Source organism: Hydra vulgaris, chromosome 10 (assembly GCF_038396675.1).
Source record: "Hydra vulgaris chromosome 10, alternate assembly HydraT2T_AEP".
In the NCBI taxonomy this organism is placed as follows: Eukaryota; Metazoa; Cnidaria; class Hydrozoa; order Anthoathecata; family Hydridae; genus Hydra; species Hydra vulgaris.
This window is the reverse complement of record NC_088929.1, coordinates 47,682,657-47,704,364: the sequence shown is the minus strand read 5'-3', so window position 1 is coordinate 47,704,364 and position 21,708 is coordinate 47,682,657. Positions and strand designations below refer to the sequence as shown.

Genomic DNA, 21,708 nt, shown 5'->3' with positions numbered 1-21,708 from the left:
TGACTAAGATTTTTACCGTAATTTTCTTCGTAATGGCCCTTGGGTAGAAGTCTTTCGTCTTTCTGTCAACAAATGTGATTCTTACGTAACTTCGTGGATTCACACTGGCATGGAATCTTTTATTCCCTGTTAATGATTCCAAGTCAAGCCTCACTCTTCTTCATTGTTTTACTCTCATTTTGTTGCTGCAATTTCCAATAGTATCTTATATATAAATAGTATCTTAACTTTCATATTTTTCACCAAAACAAATCTTTAGAAAACAGGCGTCTGTTTACTGTTACTAGAAACCATTGTAAAAAGGTTTTGTCTAACGCCAAAACCCGCTATTCTCAGGTCAAGAAATCTCGTATCTCATCTCAAAAATTAGGTTCTCGTGACTTCTGGAAAATCTTTATTAGTATCAATAATAAGGTCAAATCTTTAATTCTATCTCTCTTGCATTGTTCAGACTTTGTCACCTCACCTAAAGACAAAGCTGAGTTGTTTGCTAAGAACTTTTCATTAATATCATCTCTTGATTCCAATAGTTGCGTTCTACCTGATATTGCTAACAAACAGGTTGATCCATAGCTTGACATCCGTATCACTCCAGCTTCTGTATCTAAAGTGATTTCCTGCTTAGACTCTTCTACGGCTTGTGGCCCCGACAGCATACCTGTTATTTTCTTGCAGAAGTAATCTCCGGAACTGTCCTCTATACTCTCAAAACTATTCAACAACTGCTTCTCAGAGTCTTGTTTTCCAGCCTGCTGGAAAGCAGCATTCGTTATCCCTATCTTCAATAATTCTGGAGAGCAATCTGATTTGTCTAACTACCGTCCTATTAGTCTTCTTCCAATCATAAGCAAGGTTTTTGAATCTTTAATAAAAAAAATCAATTTCTCATCTTGAATCAATAACTTATTTTCTGACCATCAATATGGATTTTGATCTTCTCGTTCTACAGCTAATTTGCTAACAGTAATAACACATAGGTTTTATCGTACATTAGATAAAGGTGGAGAGGTTAAGACCATCGCTCATGACATTTCAAAAGCATTTGGTAAAGTTTGGCATGCTGATCTTCTCCATAAGAATTCTTCTTATGGTGTGTCTGGCAACATCTTTAAGATTATTGAATCCTTCCTTTCCAATTGTAGAATAAAAATTGTCCTCGATGAACAGCACTTTTTTTCTTAATCTGTAACTTTATGGGTTCCTCAAGGTCCTATCCTTGTCCCTATACTCTTTTTAATTTACATTAACGATCTTCCAGATATTTTCACATCCAAGGTGGCATTGTTAGCTGATGATACCATCATTTATTCTTATCGTGTTAAGAAATCAACACTCTCTGATTGCTTGGAGAGGGAGTTTGAGATTGAAAAGGATCTGAAAAAAGAACTTCTGCTGCAGCATGGGGCTCACAGTAGTTGATAAACTTCAATACAGATAAAACTCAATTTAATTAAGCCAATCGTTATCGCAATAATTTAGATCTTCCTATATTTATGAACGGTGATGTACTCGATGAGTTATCTACTCTACATCTTCTAGGATTAACTCTTACTTCCAGTTTTTTTTGGAAACCATATATCAAATCAGTTGTAAAATTAGCATCTGCTAAGGTTACATCTTTTTATCGAGCTCGACACTCTCTTTTTTCGGATTCTATTCTTTATCTCAATAAATCTCAAATCTAACCTAGTATGGAATACTATTGCCATATCTGGTGCGGATCTTCTAATGATTCCCTTTCTCTTTTAGACGAGGTGCAAAAACGCATTGTAAACATAATTGGATCTGCTCTTGCAGCCAACCTCCAACCATTATCACATTGCCATAATTTGCTTCTCGTTCTCTTTTCTACAAATACAATATTGGGCACTGCTCTAAAGAGCTAGCGTCTCTTATGCCATCTATAAATTTCATTCTCGTGTTACTCGCATTCAATTAAGAGTCATCCTTTTTCTGTGACTGTTCCTAAGTGCTCCAAAAACGCTTACTCGTCTAGTTTTTTTTTTCGAACATCAGTTCTTTGGAATTCGCTTTCTTCATCTTGCTTTCCTGATTCATATAATTTGCAACCCTTTAAGTCGTCCATCTGTCGTTTTGTTGCTCTTTAATCTTTATCTCTTCTCTTCTAGTAACTTCCAACTTTAATTAGTTGTTGCTTGTAGCCTTGTTGGAAGTGAAGATTTAGAAAAAAATAAAAAATCTAAAATATTTATATTTAATAAACTATTTCCAAGTTTTTATTTTAATAGTTTGCATTGCTCAAGAAAAGAAGTTTTTTTAAAAATAAAATAAAAATGAGATTAGGAAATGAAATTACTGAATTTAATTAAAACTACGGGTACTTATTTGGTAGGGGGCCTAGGTCGTATAATTTTTATAGGTTCTTCCGGGACAAACAGGTATCCTGTAATCGGATATATCTGATCATTTTCCAATATATTTGTTGCTTAAGTCAAACTCTGAAAATCTAACCAAATCAAATAAAATTGAAACATGCATTTTTAACGAAACCAATATAAAACAATTTAAAAACCAATTATCACTTCTACACAGGAAGCATAATAACTTTAATGATAATGTAATGTTTATTGTAATTCACGATAATTTTTTTGAAACATTTTAGTTTGTGTGTGACGCTAATTTTCCTATTATTGTTGAAATATTAAATCCAAAAAATATAAACAACCCATGGGTGACCAAGGGATCTAAAAAATTATCTTAAAACAAAATCATCTGCAAATGAAAAAATATAAATAATACAAATACCTATTTGAAAAAGTTCGTAAAAACTTGAAAATAAATTACTGCTCAAGACTCATAGATAAATTTAAAAATAACTTAAAACGCACTAGGCAAATAATGAATGAAATTAGTGTTAGACAACAAAGATGCTCAGGTTCCCTACCCCAAACAATTATAATTGAAAACAAACATATATGCGAATCAAGAGCTATAGCTCATGAATTTAATAAATTCTTTGTTGACATCGGCCCTAAACTAGGTAACAAAATGCCTTTTACAAATGATACAATTAGAGATTTTTTAGTACAAGTGGATAGTTGCACTAGTTTCAACGAATTGTTTTCTGAACTCTCTTTTCAAGAATTTGAAAAAGCTTTCAAAACTTAAAAAAAAAAAAATCAACTGGAGCAGATGACATAAACGGTAATATAGTCATAGAAATGTTTTGAATACTTAAAAGATATCCTATTTAAGGTCTATGGAACATCTATACGCCACGGAGTTTTTCCTGAACAACTAAAAATTGCTAAGGTTGCTCCTATTTTAAAAGAAGGTGATCAAACAAATATCAGTAAGTATCGCTCTATCTCTGTCCTCTCCACATTTCCAAAAATACTAGAACGTATTATGTACAGTAGATTATAGAATTATCTTCATTCTAATAATTTTTTATACAACTATCAATTTGGCTTTAAAGGAAATATTTCCACAGAACATGTAGTTATCCAATTTTTACATGAAATCTCTGATTCTTTTGAAAAGCCTAAATATACATTAGGTATTTTTATCGACCTTTCGAAACCATTAGATACAGTCGATCATGAAATTTTACTACAAAAGCTAAAATATTATAGAATAAATTACAAAGTTATAAAATGGTTCAAAAGTTATCTATCCAATTGGAAACAATTTGTTTTCAGCAATAATGATCATCCAAATAAATTTTTAAATATTTCATGTTGCGTTTCACAAGTTTTCATTTTGGGACCACTATTGTTCTTGATTTATATAAACGATCTAAATAGAGCTTCGAATTTAATGAGTATCATGTTTGCTGATGACACTAACTTAATCTTTTCCGATAATAACATTTACAAACTCTTCTATACAATGAATGATGAACTTAAAAGTTTATCCAAATGGTTTAACTGAAACAAACTAACTCTTAACATTAAAAAAACAAATTTCCATAAGTCAAAAGTCTCTAAAAAAGCTTATTTACCCCGAAGTTTGCCTAAAACTTTTATTGATGATGTTGAAATAAAAAGACATAATGTAACAACTTTCCTACTCTATAACTCATAGTTATTTAAATTATAGGGAAGCACTGAAAAAAGTAAGTTAAAATGCCTTAATCGCCGTCAAAAACATGCGATCCGTTTTTTATACTTTGCGGATCGATAAACTCATTCCAAACCACTTTCTATTAAAATGAAAGTTCTCGATATTTATGAGCCTAATATTTTTAATGTTTTGTGCTTTATGCATATGTGGAAAATGACATATCTTTTCCCGTTTTTAAAGATCTCTTTTGTTTGAAACCAATAAATAAATATACACTTAGAAACAATAATTTTATACATGAGCCCTTTTGTCAAACCAAGTTTAATCAGCTTTGTATTGTATATCGTGCACCCTATCTTTGAAATAAAGTTGTTTTGTCCAATTTCGACATGTATTTTACTTTTCCGATTTTCAAATATAAACTAAAAAATTTAGTTATCTTATTGGAAGATGTAGTTTTTTTAATCGTAATTTTTTATTTCTTTATAACTTTTATTGTTAATTACGCTTTATCTTGATGATTATGTTTTGACGTAGTTTATATACACATGTTTGTAAAAGATTCTGATCATAAGATCAGTACGATCTTCCTTCAGAAACCTTGTTTGTGTTTGTAAAAGTAATTTACTTACTACGACAACAAATGTAAACTAAAAAATTGAAAAAAATAAAAAAAATAAAAAATTTTCCCAGTATCCCGTTGCACCACTATGGGCCTGCTCCATTGTAACTTATGTTTAAACATTTTTTTGGTTTCTTGATTTGTAATACATGACTGACGATTGCCTAGGCATGAAACTATTAGAATTATTATGAAACTATTATGTATATATATGGTTCTATTGGAATCATTTTTCTAATATTGAGCAATTTTTTACAATTAATCAATTATGGTTTATTTTTATAATACAAAACAGCCTTATATATCAATATATTTATATTATATTGATATATTATACCACATTATATTATATTATATATTATATATCATAATATATTTATATATTATATAACATTTTGACAGTCTTTTCTTTAGTATGGAATGAACTTTTTTTATTTTTTATTTTAATATAAGATGTGTCAAATTTTTTTAAAATGTTACAGTTAAAAATACCTAAACATGTTGACCCATCAGGCTGTAATTTATATCCAACAGGACATGAGCAAACAGCAGAGTTAGACACCACATTGCAGTAGCTTGAATTGTAGCAATTTTTATCATAACAAAAATCTTTGAAAAAAATGTTCTATAAATAGATTATGCTAATTGTTTTAGACAAAAATTAGATTTTGTTTTGAATCCGAGCTGAAAAACTTTAATCAATAATACAAATAATATAACCATAAATACCCTGTGTGCATGTTGAACCATCAGACTGCAATTTAAATCCGATTGGACATGAGCACATTGCATTACCTGACACCACATTGCAATAACTTGAGTTGTAGCACGTCTTATAATAACATGGATCTTTTAAAATAGTTATAATGTAAAATTTGAATATCTCCATTTTTAATAAATAAATAGTTTAAAGAACCTGATAGTTAATTGCATAATATATTGTTTTATAAAATACCTTGTGAACATGTTATATTATCAGATTGCAACCTAAGTCCTGTAGGGCACGAGCATACAGCGTTACCTGACACCACGTTGCAATAGCTTAAGTTATAGCACATTTTATTATAACAAGGATCTAAAAAAAAATAGCAGATTCGATTTAAAATACTCATTTATTCAACATATGATATCGAGTAAATGAATTTGTTCATTCGAAATTAGTATTGAAATTCAAATTTCAATCATTCAATAATCAATGTGCAAGTATACTTTTTATTAACAAATGTGTCTGTATAAAACATAAAAATTAAAAGTAATAAATATGAATAAGCTAAAATTTCAAATACCTTGTAAGCATGTTGAGCCGTCAATCTGCAATTTGTATCCAATTGGGCATGAGCATACTGCACTTCCCGACACCAAATTGCAATAATTTGAAGAGTAGCAATTTTTATAATAACAAGGGTCTTAAAAAAAAGAAAAGAAGAGAATAAGTAAATTAACTTTTATTTATACATCAACTATCATATCATACAATATTGAAAATTACAAAAAATATGCAAAATTATCAATATCTTATCAAAATTTTATCTAATCTAATTATTAAAATTTTATCTAATCTAATTATTAAAACTTGCTATTATTACTGAGACATATGCTTGAAAATTAAAGCATTATGCTTTAAAAATTTCTACTCAAAAAAATAATGTATATAATCATTACTAAATAATGGCAAAATTGAAATAGAATGCATTCCTCTGTATTTGACATAAAAAATTTTTTTTTTATATTTTATTTGTTAAACTAAAATCATTAATACCAAATATATTTTACTTCAAAATACCTTGAAAACATGTTTTTCCATCAGTCTGTAGTTTATATCCAACTGGGCATGAACATACAGCGTTATCAAACACCACATAGCAAAAGTTTGAATTAATGCAATTTTTATAATAACAAGGATCTTTAAAAAAAGATTAAAAAAATCATTTAATTTAACATACCCACTTTGTTAATGTCATTTTTAATTAAACAATAACACTCACAAACTCTAAAAAAACATTACTACAACCTTTAACACAAATATTACACAATCTTACATAGATAATGGCTGCTTAGGTTTTTCAGTTTTTTTTTAATGCATTTAATACCAGTGAATTCAAAAATTGCATTCACTTTGACGTAACATTTTTCTTTTCTGCTTATGCCTAATTTCATATTTTCTTGAATAATGCGCAGATTGTCATAAAGCCAGTATGTTGCATTATTCTAATCTAATATTTTCATCATTGTCACAGATCATTTCTCAAGCCATAGTTAATTTCAAAATCTTTTTGATGTTTAAGGTACACAAAATCCATGCAGTTCTAGTGCTCACCTAGTAAATTCCATGCAATTAGCTTTATTTAAAGAAGTTCAACTTTTGACTTAGTTTGTCTTAAATTTCCATTTAACTCATCTAGCTCACTCTGATATGAATTGACTGAAAGTCACGTTTTAAAATATGTGGTCAAGTTTTTCATTTTGTAGGTATTCTTAGGCAAGATCAAGATATTCTGCCAAGATCAACTGTATATCTCTGACCCACTTGCAGCAGTAAATTTTAGAAAGCAATAACATCGCAATCAACTTTGCTTACATATTTTAATGTTTCATTTGCAAATTATAGTTATTGAAGTTGCTGTTGCGTTCCTTGGAGACGGTGCTGCACCTGCTTCCAGGAAAGTTATTTACCCAAAAGGTCATTTAGAAGTTTTATTGAGAATGTAAGTTAACTTAAATCCTACGGTTTATTCACTTTTTTTCCCAAAGAGATGGCATAACTGATGCACAATTTTGAACATGCAACATTGGTTAGAAACTGTTTATCTCAGTTTTACTATAAATTTTAAGTTGAAATATAGTCTTTGATTAGAAAAGATTGCAATTTGTATGATTCTTTTATGCTTATTTGTTATTCAGTTGTAACAAAAGTAATATTTTTGAAGTTATTAGTATAAATGGTAAGAGGCGACATAAAAATAGTTGTTGTTGAATAAAAGAGATAGATCTAGGTAGGATAAAGTTAATTGTTGTTGAAATGTAAGAAATGCTGCTCAGCGAGTAAATAACTTACTTGCAAAAACTCAGTAACAAGCAGTGTTAATGTCTGTTAATTCGATTTTACTTAAGACATTTGAGAACATTGCAATGTATGAATTTTTCTATTTATAGTAAAATTATTTATATATTTTTAGTAATATATTAAGTGATTTATAGTATATATATAAATTAATATTTAGATTAATAACAGTTTATAACAACAATTTATAAACAAACAGTTAATAAAATAAATTATTTCAAACTTATTTATAATTTCAACCATAATTTCTCTTTACTTTTTTTTAGTTGCCTTTGTCATCACTTGATTAGTTTGCTTACTGTTAAAAAATGATTTTAATTTTGTAAATTTAAAATGATGTTAAGTTTACTCTATCGAAGTCGGAACTTAATTGAAAATGCTGGGAATTTATCTTTTAATCAAGGTAAAAATAATTTTAATTACTGGTAACATAATAAAACCAGTTTCTATTATCTATTGTGTGTTTTTTTACTTTTTTTTAACATTCTGCATTGAAAACACTTTCTTTCTCTCCCTCTTTCTCTTAGACGAGAGGGAGAATTAATAAAACTTATTACATATTACTTAATACCACAATTGATAATGTTCATTTTTAAGAAATATCTTACAAGTTGCTCGCTGTTTTCTGATATAATTGTTCAAGTTAATAACTATAATTGTCCCTCGATTGTTCAAATATTGTAACAAATAAAATCTTTTTAGTTCAAATGTTTTAGTTAATAAAATATTCTATTAAGTTGTGGTGTTATTACATTGTATTGTCTATCCTTTTTATAATATTTTCTTTTTTAATTATTCTGGAGACACATAGTAATTTGTGCTTACAATTATCTTATGTTATGCGCTAATGTTACTATGTTTTGTGTTGATAGAACTATGCTGTTAAAACTATTTTTTTGTTCTTTATATTTTCTGGAATATTATTATCCTAATTCTACTAACAATAAAACGCAAATAGTACTTTTGTAATTAAAACTTTTTTTATTTCTTTTTTAGGTATTTGCAGGCTTTACTTGACTTTCCTTTACTGGTACCTACTGTGTTGTGGCAGATTTTGAAAAGAACTTAACTGTTGTTAATGCAGTTTTTATGTCGTTAATATATAAACAATGATATTGCTAATAGGAAGCCAAACTTAAAATGTTATTTGTAGATAAATTTGTATTTAATTCTTTAGATAATATATCAAGTTATTAATGTGTTTTTAATGTTATAAATGTTATGTTATAAAGTTATAAAGTGTTATTATTGTTATAATTACTAATAACCCATATTACGGGTTGCTTACTGCAAGTTTGATACAATTCTGTAAAACATCACACTTCATCAATGTTTATTCGAATTGTTAAAACTTATCTGCATCAATTTATGACAGAATCTATCAATTTATGTCAAAATCGGTATAAACAATATGCTGAGCTTTCTAAAACAACTGATAAAATAATATTATATGGTTCCTATATTTATCAAATATAGTTTTATAAATTTTACTAGATCTATTTTAACTGTGTACTAGACATAGATTATTAAAATCTTGAAACTAAACACTCTGAATGATCGTACTTTTGCAGTGGATTAGAATTCCATAATTCCAGTGGATTAGAAATCCACATCCGTTAAAAAGGCTTTGATAGTAAATTTGCTTGCAATTTTATCTAAAGAAGAATTATAATAATTAAAAAATACCTAATACACATGTGTTATTGTAAGAACTCAATATCATTCCAGTTGGACATGAGCACACAGCTTTTCCTAACACCACTTTGCAAATATAATCACATTTCTTTAAAATACAGGGATCTTGAAAAAAGTAACAAAGATCATGAAAATCAAAAAAAACTGTTATTGTTAAACAAAAATTTCTTGAAAATTAATTAATTAAAATTTAAAATTTACTAAACTTTTTCTATAATTTTATGAAACCCTAAATAGTTTAAAAAAAATTTAATAAAAATACTTATTAAACATGTTGATCCATCTGAATCCAATATATAAAAAGTTGGGCATGAGCATATAGCGATCCCATTTACTACTTTGCAGTAGTTTGAAGAGTAGCAATTCTTATAATAACATGCATCTTTATTAGATAAAATGAAAAAAAAAATAATTAGAAAACATAAAATAATGAAAATTATAGTTACACAAAAATGATATAGCTTATTATGAATATTGTATCATTTTTAGCTATTTTAACAACTTTTATTGAAAATAACAGTAATAAACAGTGGAAAAACTACAGTTACTCGTCTTGAGACTTAATTAAGCAATATCTGTTTTGGTACTACCGGTAAAGCAGGTATTTGCTTATTAAACTGAGTTTGGTATTACAGGTATTTGTTCTCTGAATACCAGTACTAATATCAGATTTTTTTATTTAATATCATCGCAGCTTACTTCAACCTGAAGGTTTAGAAAATATTCCTACGCTTCTAAATACCTTCAAAAAAGTTGTTATGGGCTATGAACATAATTAAACAAAAGAAAGATTTATGGATTGCAATCTTTAAAAGTAGTACGTATAAAGTTTAGTTTAGCATTAGAAGAGTGGACATCACTGAGGAATTGGCGGTTTATAAATGTAAACGTCGCACAAATGGTTTCAAAATGTTTTATAATATTGGCCTTTTTGAGTGAACGTAAAAATACCTGTATATATATTTTAAAAAATTTTGGAATTCTACATTTTCCCTGTTTAAGTTATATTTAAAGGGCTGTATAATTACTACTAATGGAGCTGCAGTAGTTAAACAATTTAGACAACTTTCACACACTTAACCCATATGATGCAAAACACACGGCATTCAACTAGCCGTACATAAATTTTTATACAAAAAAAAAATGGTTTTCCTAGGGAGCAAGAAATAAAAAAGACTATATAACAAACGTGGATGAAACTTATCTGAATCTGTTATAGGAATAACTGTTACCATTGATATATCTTTTATAGTTCAAATTAAAAACACTGATATTTATTCTTTGATAGAAAAAATCAGAAAAATCGTGAAAATAATAAAAAAATTTCCTCTGAAAAAAATTTTGTTTTAAAAGAACATACCAAAGACATCCTTGGAAACAAACAGTCATTTTTAGATTCTAAAACCTGATCGAACAGTGTCCTCGATATATTTGAAAAATTTTACAAGTATTGCAATTATGTCAATAAAAGCTTGATAAACTTGAACGAAAAAATTTTTTTCTACTGAAAAAAATTTATTATCTGGTGTTATAAGTTCATTGAAAGTAATGAAATTGGCAGTTAAAAGATTGTTTTGTTGCAATGATTATTTAACAACAACCGATGTCACATAAAGTTTAGGATAGAAGAACTATCATATCAAAGTCGTGAGATAAAAAAAAGACGGGGTAAAAACTCTGCTGTTTTGGATTATCTTTACAATTTGCAGCAAGAACTAAACGTCATTGATTATAGCTTGTTTAACAACACTGCAAAATTTTTTTATTTTAAAACTTATTATTCAACTTACACTGTGACAAAATGAAGACATTCTAACCGTAGTTGATCAAGAAACGGACGAAAATAACAATATTAAAAATAGCTGTAGTGTTGCTATGACATCATCCTAATTAACAATCTTATCGTTGGAAGACAAACTGCGTGATGTTATAATAAACTTACAATGGCTAAAATTTTGTATTTTTTTAAATTTTGCCGCTATAATATCAGTATTACCGGTATTAGTAAAATGCGGTGTTTTGTATGCCCTATTCAAACCTAAATATTTTGTCTTGATATCTTAAAAGCAACTTTTTCATGTCTTTTTCTTGAATTAGTCAAGTCTTTGAAATCAGTTATTGGCTTTCTTCCTCTGAAAATTCTTGTCAAAATCTTAAAATAAATGTTTCAACAAACATTGACACACTAAACACATATCTTTAAACGTTTTAAAAACATTTGTTGCATTTGATTTTTTTATTAAATAAAAAACACATGCACAAAAATTTTTTGTTGCAATAAAAGAATTTGACTCTAATTTCTAGATAAAAGTTTTTATTTTACTTATTTCACTAAAAAAGCAGTCTAAATATTAAAATTAGTAAAATACACATTTTATACATTACTGTCTTTGGAGTAAAAAAATAATAGATAATGGTCACAAAATTGCATTGTAAGTCCGTGAAATTTTGTAGCCTTGGAATATTACCCAGTAAAATTATTTTTCAACGGAAAAGACGTGTAATTGCATGCTTTTTTTTCTGTTGATTTTTGCACTGATAGATAATTAATTAAATTACATAAAAGCTTTTTTGATTAAAATGCTTTGTTAAAAATTATGCAATAATAAAAATGCTGAAGTTGGCAAATTTACATAAAAAATGGATCATCAATAACTGCAAACATGGACCGACGTGTGAAAGTTTTGAACCTTTGGATTCAATAATGCTTTTCTGAAAAAAAAAGAAGTTAATTATATGATAAAATAGCGTGTATTATCAACTGTAAAACATGGTGGATAGAGTGTGATGGTCTGTTATTTAATTTTGCTAGGATAGCAAAATTAATTTTTACTACTTGCCTGACGATTGTGGTAACACATGAAACTCAGAGTTGAAGTTTAAATTATATTATATCATAAGATAAGCATTAGTACTTAGCTAATTCCTGATACTGCAAAATAACAGTATAAAAGTCATTCCATATAGTCGCGGTAGTGACATTTCTACTGCAAAAGGTGAACATATAAGCAAAAAACTTAATAAACCTTTTTTTGTTTTTGGTAATGTTTACATTTAGTCACATACTTTTACGGGAAAAAATTACAGTAAATTTTATGCTGTAGTTGCATTGCTATGTCAAATTAAAATCAGTCGCGGTCGTGACAGCTACAAAAACAGAAACAGAACTTGTTTATGTAATTTTTTTTTTGTAAAAATACTTTCAACAAATTAAAAATTTAATTTTTTTAAATATTTTTTATAGGATCTTATATCAAAAATATTTTATTTTTGTTTGTTTGTTCATAATTGTTTCATTTTTTTGTTTGTTACATAAAATGTTAGCTAGCAAAAGTCCTGGTGGTAACATCGCGGTCGTGACAAAATACTGTACTATCAAATAACATTACATTTTAGGTTTTCTCAAGGTATAGTTTAGAATTGCCAAAGTTCTTAAAAATATGTACACAATTTAAACAATGTTTAAAGTTATCTTTAGAAAAATATAAGAAAAACCAACAAGATTTTAATAAAAAAAATCGCAAATCACTTTATTAAATTGCAATATTACATACATATTTAAATAAACTAAACAAATCAATATGCTAAATAACGATTTTTTGTTTGCTGCGTTTTTTATCTGATAGTGGTAATACTTTTATCATTCTAAAATTTTATTCTTCACTTTCCATTAATGGTAAAGTCGTACATCTTCAACCTTTTCTGCTAGCAGTAAAGTATCGCTTAGCTGAATTTGCATGTAGCTTCATAAAACTGCCATACATTTTGAATAACAACTTGTCTTGCTTTAACCTTTTGCAATACTGTTCTTTTTAAAGTTCCTCCTACCCCATCAATAGCTTCTTATCCGTGGGCTGTAGCGAAAAAATTCCACTCGAAAGTTGAAATGTTAAATGTCACTTGACAATACTTCAGGAATTTTACCATAAGGCGGTTTTTAAATTGAGAAGATGGACCATCACTCCACAACGTTACTTTGTGTATAATTGAATTGGTTGCCTAAGCCTTTAAAAAATATATTACAAATGTTTCACATCCCTCAAAGATAAAAATAAAAGATATAAAAATTGAACTGCTGTAAAAATTGAACATAAGAAAAATATCTTTAAAGTTAATTCAAGGAAAACACTGGCGCATGTTTTGCTGTGATCATTTTTGTTTGTTAAATAAGCAACCATATTTTTCAAATCTTTACCATAAACAGCAACAGTAACAGTTGTTATTTGAGATTGCATCCAATAAGTACTTTGAACTTGTTCTTGATGAGTTCAGCAATAGTTTGGCTAAAATCCAGGTGTGTTGATAATTCACCATCCATAATATTATTTATTTGGTGGCAATAAACAGACGCTTAATGAAGTTTAATTAAATGATGAATCCGAAATTGAGGTAGAAATTTCAAAAACTCTGTAAATGTTGCATACAAAGACTGTTTGATCAATCCCTGCTGCAGACGATTTGTAACCTTGTCTTTGTACCAATTTATGTAACTGATTTCAAAGCATTATTCGTTTTGCTCTTTGGACGGTGGTAGCATTCGGTTGTTAGAACAGTTAGCACAAAAACTACATGACAGTAAGAGGCAATCGCGAGTGAGAACACTGCCAAGAATCCACTTGTTAACCCAGTTTGTGCTATAAGGTTCAAATTAAGTTTTGATGATAAAACGTTGCATACATTAATAAAATTTTCATGAATTAGACAACAGCAGTTTTCAAGAAGCATCTCTGAATATGTGAGTATTTGAGCTGGGCAAAGTGCACAAAACTTGGAAAATTTCATCTCGCTACCAAGTTCTTCTGCGTACAGGGCATAACATTCCCTTAATTTAAGTAACAATTAACGTCTTTGAAATTTTTCACCATCATTTTTTATATAGTCTTTCATACCTGAGGTTTATCGAGATATTTCTTTGCGTTTGTAAAACTCTAGTACATAATTGAATACACTAGAAAATAAAAGGATGCGCTTTTTTATCATTGATATATCTGGTAAAGAGATTTTCATTTCTATTGCTAACTGTTTAATAATATAATAATCTGCTTTTTGCGTTGATTTTCGTAAAGCCAATTTAACGAGGTACAAAGCACGCTCTTCTGACGAGCTTAAATGATAGACAGGTCTGCATTTAGCTAGAAGAAGAACAAAGAATATCTATAATACCTTGAGCTTTTTGAAGATCTCTGTGTTTACGCTGTCTTAGTTTAGCAAGCTCCTTATTTTTCGACTGTTGCTCTGGCGTTGATTTTTGGCGACGAATATTACTTCGTTCTTTTACTAATTATTTTAATTCAGTTTTCTTTCTTTCTCTATAATCTTTACAAACTTGTTTGCGTAACTTGGGCATTATTTTAATATTTAAATCTTCTTTCTTAACGCAATTGAACATCTAAACGATGCATTTAAACATTGAAACGACAAATTTAAACATCAAAATATCCGTTACGTCACAGTCGCGACAAAAAACAAAAGTTTCATTTTACTTTTTTCAGTCGAGGATATTATAATTTTTTTTTTACATACGTATTCGTTTCAACTAAAATGCTTTTGTGAAACATTTTCTAATTAAAAAAAATACATTTAGGTTGTATTGCCTTTTTTATTTTTAGTAACATATCAACTAATAATTTAGATAAAAATATCGCTTATTAACAAGCTTACTTAATCACTGATGTTTATTCTGAGAATTGAAAATAAAAAAAAAAAAAAAAAAAACGTTTAATACTACTCCAAGTTCAAAAATCATTGTTTTTTATATCATAAAATGCTCCAAATACTAAACTAAAATTTTAATTTTACTAAAATTTTCATTTTAGTTTAGCACTAAATTTTACCGCATTAGATGACATTAACCTTAGCAACCAACTGGTCTGAAATTATTTCCTTTTAAATACCTTGCTTTGAATTGTCACAAATTCATTTTTTAAATCACTGAAATAACAATTTAAAACACACAAATGTTTATTTTTTGAAATTTCATTTTTTTTTGTTTTTAAAGTCTTTAATAAAATCATCTTTTAATGAAGGAAAAATAACCTTTTATTTTCATTTATATTACCATATAACTTAAAAAGTTAATTTAAAAAAGTTCAACAGACCATTTAAAAAGATAAATCAGGACATTTTCTTGCTGTTTTAAATATTCTGGTTTTGCATGATTTTTTAAAATTTACTCTTTGGCAAATAGAAAACTTATTTGACATATTGAATAAAACATTCATTAACATTATTATTAATAAGTTTACCTGTGCATTTGCCAACTACATCATCAAATTGTGTATCTTCTTGACAAACTAAAAAATGTATATAACATTATGTATATATATATATATATATATATATATATATATATATATATATATATATATATATATATATGTATATATATGTGTGTGTGTGTGTTTACATAAATATATATATATATATATATATATATATATATATATATATATATATATATATATATATATATATATATATATATATATATATATATATATATATATATATATACTTTAAAAAAAATGACAGTAATATTTAGGTACATCTTATTAAAAAACTGGCGCACTAAATGAATTACAGTTCATGATATTGCAAAACAAAAGTGGTATTAATGACATTGGGTTTGTTGAGCGTTTGTTCAACTTGATACTCGTTGAAATGTTTGTTCAACGAGTATCAATTTTAAACTTATAGTTATGTTAACTACTGTGCACTTTGACTGTAAATGTTTTCAAAAAAAGTTGTTTCTTTTAAATAGATTAGTAATAAGGATAGTAAAAAAATTGACTAAAAAGAGAGAAATAGAAATCAAAAACTCAGATTCTTTTAGTTTCGATGGCTTATTAGATAAAACAAAAGGGGATGGACATTGAATCGACTTTGGGATATTATTGATTTCATTCAAAATTAAAGTTAGGAAGGCTCCATCAATATCATCAACTTCAATTCTCAATGAATACAGAGAAGAACACGATGTATTATATCTATTATAAAATTTATGTCTGCATGTTGTTTTTGAAGGAAATACCAATTCACCTGTTGGTCATATTATTTTATTGAAGCATTGCGTACCCAGAAAACATTATTTTAGTGGATTTACAGTGAAACTATATAGTTTATTTTGAGCGGTTAAATGGAGTTTTGCTCATCAGTTACTTAGTGGACTTGTAGTGGTAGCCACTACAAATGGTCTGCCAATAACGTTGCCACATGTTAGTCCAGGCTAACCATCGCTAGCCACTCTTGGCTAACCTGAAGAAAATTTTTTATTTGATTATTTATCTATTTAAGAAATATTTGTTAACAAATCAAAAATAAAGCAAATGCGAACCTTATAAGTTAATATAAATTTATCAATACAGTTTTTAAACATTTTGATGTTTCGTTAATTTTATCAATATAGCTTTATTTACATGATATATATCTTTAATACTTATTTTAACATTATTTATTATTTTAAGACAAAGTGAAAAACATTTTACATCAAATTACCCGTAAAGAATTTCTAGGCTTATTTGTTATTTGAATAACAAATAAGTCTTTCGGTTCAACTTTTTAATGGGTTAGTGCGTGAATCTTTTTTTAGAAGCAGGATGATAGAATTGAATTCTTGTAATTATTTATCTGCAAATAAAATAAACGTTTCCTGCACAATTGTGATTGTTGAAAACTAATTAATTATTGTATAACAGAATGAGAAAAGAAAAAACAACAAACAATTCTTTACATACTTAAGATGCATGTGCCGGAAGACAATTGTATATACTTAATTTGTGTATTTCTGAATCGGCACTTTAGCAGCTTACTCATGGAACAGTTTGAAAACATAACCAATATATTTTGTCAGTTATAGATCAAATTGATTTATAAGCCTAAAACAAACATTGCAGGTATAACTGGCAAAAATTTTGGTATAGAATGCAAGTAAAACTCTATAATCAGCGAGAAAATGAAACTTTTGTCTCCACCAAAATAAAGTTAACCTGTAGAAGCTTAACGGATTTAGCAACTATTTGCACAACAACAAAAACTAACTTGGGAGATAGACAACGAAGAACAAAATGTTTCAAAAAGTCTCGAAAGTAGCATTACAAGAAAAGACATTATTTTACAAAAGATTGGATTTGTAGAACATTTTCCGGTTAAACTGCATGTATTTTTTTAAGGGTGTAACAGAAGGTTTTTTTGACACTAAATCTAAACATAGAAGAGTTAATCCGTCGGTGTCTCAGTGTGCCTAGAAACGAAAAGAGTGTAAAGGAAGATCTTTCATTCATTGGGTATAAGAGGAATGAAAGAGTTCAGCTCATTAGATACATCAGAAATAAGAAGTTAAAAGTAAGAGTTGAAAAGAGAGTGGATTAATATGTAATGTACCAGGAATAGAGTAAGAAAATGGCCACAGATGGCGCTTGAGAACCTAAAAATAAAAATAAGGAAGATATTGCAATATACCTTAATGTCAATAAGTGTCTTTTAGCCAACTATTGTTTAGAAGCGGATCCCGATTGCAAAAACGCAAGCATATATTAAGAAGGTTTTTATTTGCCTTCTCAAATTTTTTATATCTTTATTTAAGAAAAGCTTTTTAAAAAAAATTCTCTACTGTTTATATTTTATTTAGATTCAAAAGATATCAGTTCCAAGTAGAGTTTCAATAATGTCCAAATACCTAAAGTGAATAAAGAAAAACAAACACACACAATTGCCATTTTTGATTAAAACTTTATTACTAGAGAGGCTGTATAACAGCAATAATACTTTTAAGAATAAGACAAAAATACTGTCAAATGGGGTTTTTCGTTACAGTTTGTTGTTTTGTACTCGTGTTTGTACTTTTTGTTGATTCTGACATACATATATTTACATATATTTACATATGTATATATATATTTATATATACATATATGTATATATATATAGATATATATATATATATATATTTATATTTATATATATATATGTATTTATTCATATATAAACAAATTAAATATATATATATATATATTTATATATATATATATATATATATATATATATATATATATATATATATATATATATATATATATATATATATATATATATATTTATATATATATGTATATATTTATATATATATGTATATATAAGTATATATATATATATATATATATATATATATATATATATATATATATATATATATATGTATATATATACATATATATATATATATATATATAAATATATATATATATATATATATATATATATATATATATATATATATATATATATATATATATATATACAATCATACAAATATGTATAAATACATACAAATATGTATATATTTATATATATATATATATATATATATATATATATATATATATATATATATATATATTTTAAGAATAAGACAAAAATACTGTCAAATGGGGTTTTTCGTTACAGTTTGTTGTTTTGTACTCGTGTTTATACTTTTTGTTGATTCGTGACATACATATATTTACATATGTATATATATATATTTATATATACATATATATATATATATATATATATATATATATATATATATATATATATGTATATATAAATATATACATATATATATATATGTATATATCCCCCTCTCCCTCCTCCTTTTTCTTTATCTGATCATTAGGGATTAATTCCCCAAATCCGTCATTTTTTTTCAGAGGGCAACCCCGCAAAAAATATTTAAATTTATTAATAATCATATTACTTAAAATTGCTTTAGTTGCTTTAGAAAAGAAGACTATAAATATTGAAATTTTGATTCTTGACTATTTTGAATTTGTTTTCGTGCTTATTTTATAGAGCGACATATTGCCGTATTTGCTATTTGATTTCATTCTAGGTTCGATGATAATCTGTGGATATTCTTACTTCTGGGGTTAATCTTTATGTGCATATGGTGTTTCTGTACTAATCTTAAGCAGGTATACCTTCTATGTTTATATACAAAATTAATCATGTAAAATATATGTGGTTTAAACAAAAAATAATTATCTATTGTTTTACTTATTTTTAACAAAAATACTGTTTAGATTCAAATTTTCAGAATCTAAGATGTCGAGATCAACAAAACTTAAAACAAGGCATATCTTTTTAAAAAAAAGGATCTTAAAGAAAACCAATGAACTTATGTTTTAAAAAAATACAGACATTATTCTTCACTTTCAGTTTAGAAGATCTAGTGATAAATAACTCCAACAAAAAAGCTGATTGCTTCTACCATTGGACAGCAAAGTGTTGTGGTCTTGATACCTGTTCTGAAAATTGTTTTCTATTTCCAGTTAAGAAACCTTGGATAAACGGAGGATACAAGGATGAGACTTTTTGACCCATTTATAAGGTAGGCTAATCAAAATTTAACTCATATTAAAAGGATAGGTAGACAGAGTACACTACATAAATTTGGTCTAATATAACATTTTATAAACCCTTCACATATATTATTATTACAGGAAGCATATCCCTGATCTAGTCAACGGCTAAGAGAATTTAAAGTATATAAGTGTAAGAACTCAAAAGAAGCTGGAAAAGTCAAACATGGTTTCAAAAAGAAAGGTAAAAATGTTTTCTGCATAGCTAAACCAAATATCATAGATATTCTAAAGAAGACTTGTTTTAATAACGACTCGTATAATACAGACATGAAATTTTTGAGAGGTCAAAGGGCCAGTCATAACATGAACCTGGGTAAAAAAGATATATTTTTGGAGAGTTGTGAAGAGAAAACAGAGAAGATTGAAACATTTACAGTTAGTAAATAGTGCTGAACATTTTGCTCAGAGAAATGATTTAACCACAGAACTTTAGTTTTCTTAGAAACCAGTGATTTAAAAACCAGCGTAGACTCACATGGTTCTTTTGATTTTGTCCACCCAGGTCAAGGTAATGACACCATTACCTTGAGTTAGCCAAGGACTTTGCCAAAAATATTACCACGACTTCAGTTTCCAAAATTATTTCCTCCAGAGTTTTTCTGTATGTGTGTACAAATTAATTGTTTTTTCAAGTGGACAAGTTGTCAACTTTTCACTGTCTCAACCAACTATTTAACAAGAAGCCTTTTCCCCATATAAGCACACTTTGATGGAGAAAATTTGAATATAATTACTGATTAGATGAAAGAAAAAAGAGACAGGTTTGCTGTTTCAGTTAATATTGGTAGGGAAAAAAAGCTTTTTGGAAATCCAGCTATGGAACATAGAACTGGAGATTCTCAGTATTAAGCTTTGAATAATGTAATGGAAGGCAATAAAATAAATGATGATGTAAAGGGATTATATTTTGACACCTCTGTCCCAAATATTAGAAGGCATTTAGGAATCAATATAAGGTTCAGTTGAAGACAGGAAGCAGTTTTATTGCCTGCAGGAGGCATATATATGATCTACATTTCAAACACTCCTGGGAAAAATTAAGTTAGGCAAAACAGCAGATCAAGAAAATTTAATGTTGACACAGTTTTAGACAAATTAGAATGACATAAAGAAAATTATTGATCTTTGCAATTTGATTTTCGTTTCAATCAATCAGCAATTTTATATAGATATCCCAGATTCAGGAAACTATCCAATTTTTTAAGAATACATTGTATTCATATTATATTTACATATCATGATTTCATTATTTATATTGCTAAGTTATTCATTACTATTTTATAGGAAATAAAGTGATTTTAAATAGTTTTAATAACATTTTTATGTATCAAGTTTGATATATATATATATATAAATATATATATATATATATATATATATATATATATATATAAATATATATATATATATATATATATATATATATATATATATATATGTATTTATATTTATATATATGTATATATATAGATATACACACCCTAGATTTGGGGTAAATGTTAACTTAAAAAACAACTTCCAAAAAATTTGAGCTCACCAGGTTCACTTTATCCTTACCAACTGAGCACTTTTTATAAAAAAAAAAATTCTCAAAAACCATTAGTAACAGTCGATTTTGCAGGTTCAGGGGGAAATTTAAAAGAAAAAAATTAAATTTTTTTTTTTTGGAATGTTTATTTTTACCTATATATTTTACCGAAAATACATGATATCGTAGTTTTTTGAAAAAAAAAAAATTTTTTTGTTTGTAGATTTGAAAAAACTGCAATACTTGATAATATACTTACTATATTTATGTTACTAAAAAAGGATTATAAATATATATCCAAAATATATACTTTTTACTATTTTTATTTGATAATGTAAATCTACAAAAAATTTAGTAATTTTCATCAGGTGGA

The 21,708-nt window shown here is 27.1% G+C and overlaps 1 protein-coding gene across 1 annotated transcript in view; it reads right to left on the bottom strand.

Moving 5' to 3' along the window:
• LOC136086625 (receptor tyrosine-protein kinase let-23-like) overlaps window positions 1-21,708 on the bottom strand; it is a 198,004-nt gene that overhangs the window by 77,066 nt on the left and 99,230 nt on the right. The window contains exons 8-15 of the mRNA XM_065808839.1: window positions 15,650-15,697; window positions 9,667-9,786; window positions 9,396-9,509; window positions 6,432-6,551; window positions 5,935-6,054; window positions 5,604-5,723; window positions 5,378-5,497; window positions 5,141-5,257 (exon numbers count right to left, since the gene is read on the bottom strand). Coding sequence (XP_065664911.1) covers window positions 5,141-5,257; window positions 5,378-5,497; window positions 5,604-5,723; window positions 5,935-6,054; window positions 6,432-6,551; window positions 9,396-9,509; window positions 9,667-9,786; window positions 15,650-15,697 — 879 coding nt within the window. The remainder of the gene's footprint in view (window positions 1-5,140; window positions 5,258-5,377; window positions 5,498-5,603; window positions 5,724-5,934; window positions 6,055-6,431; window positions 6,552-9,395; window positions 9,510-9,666; window positions 9,787-15,649; window positions 15,698-21,708) is intronic.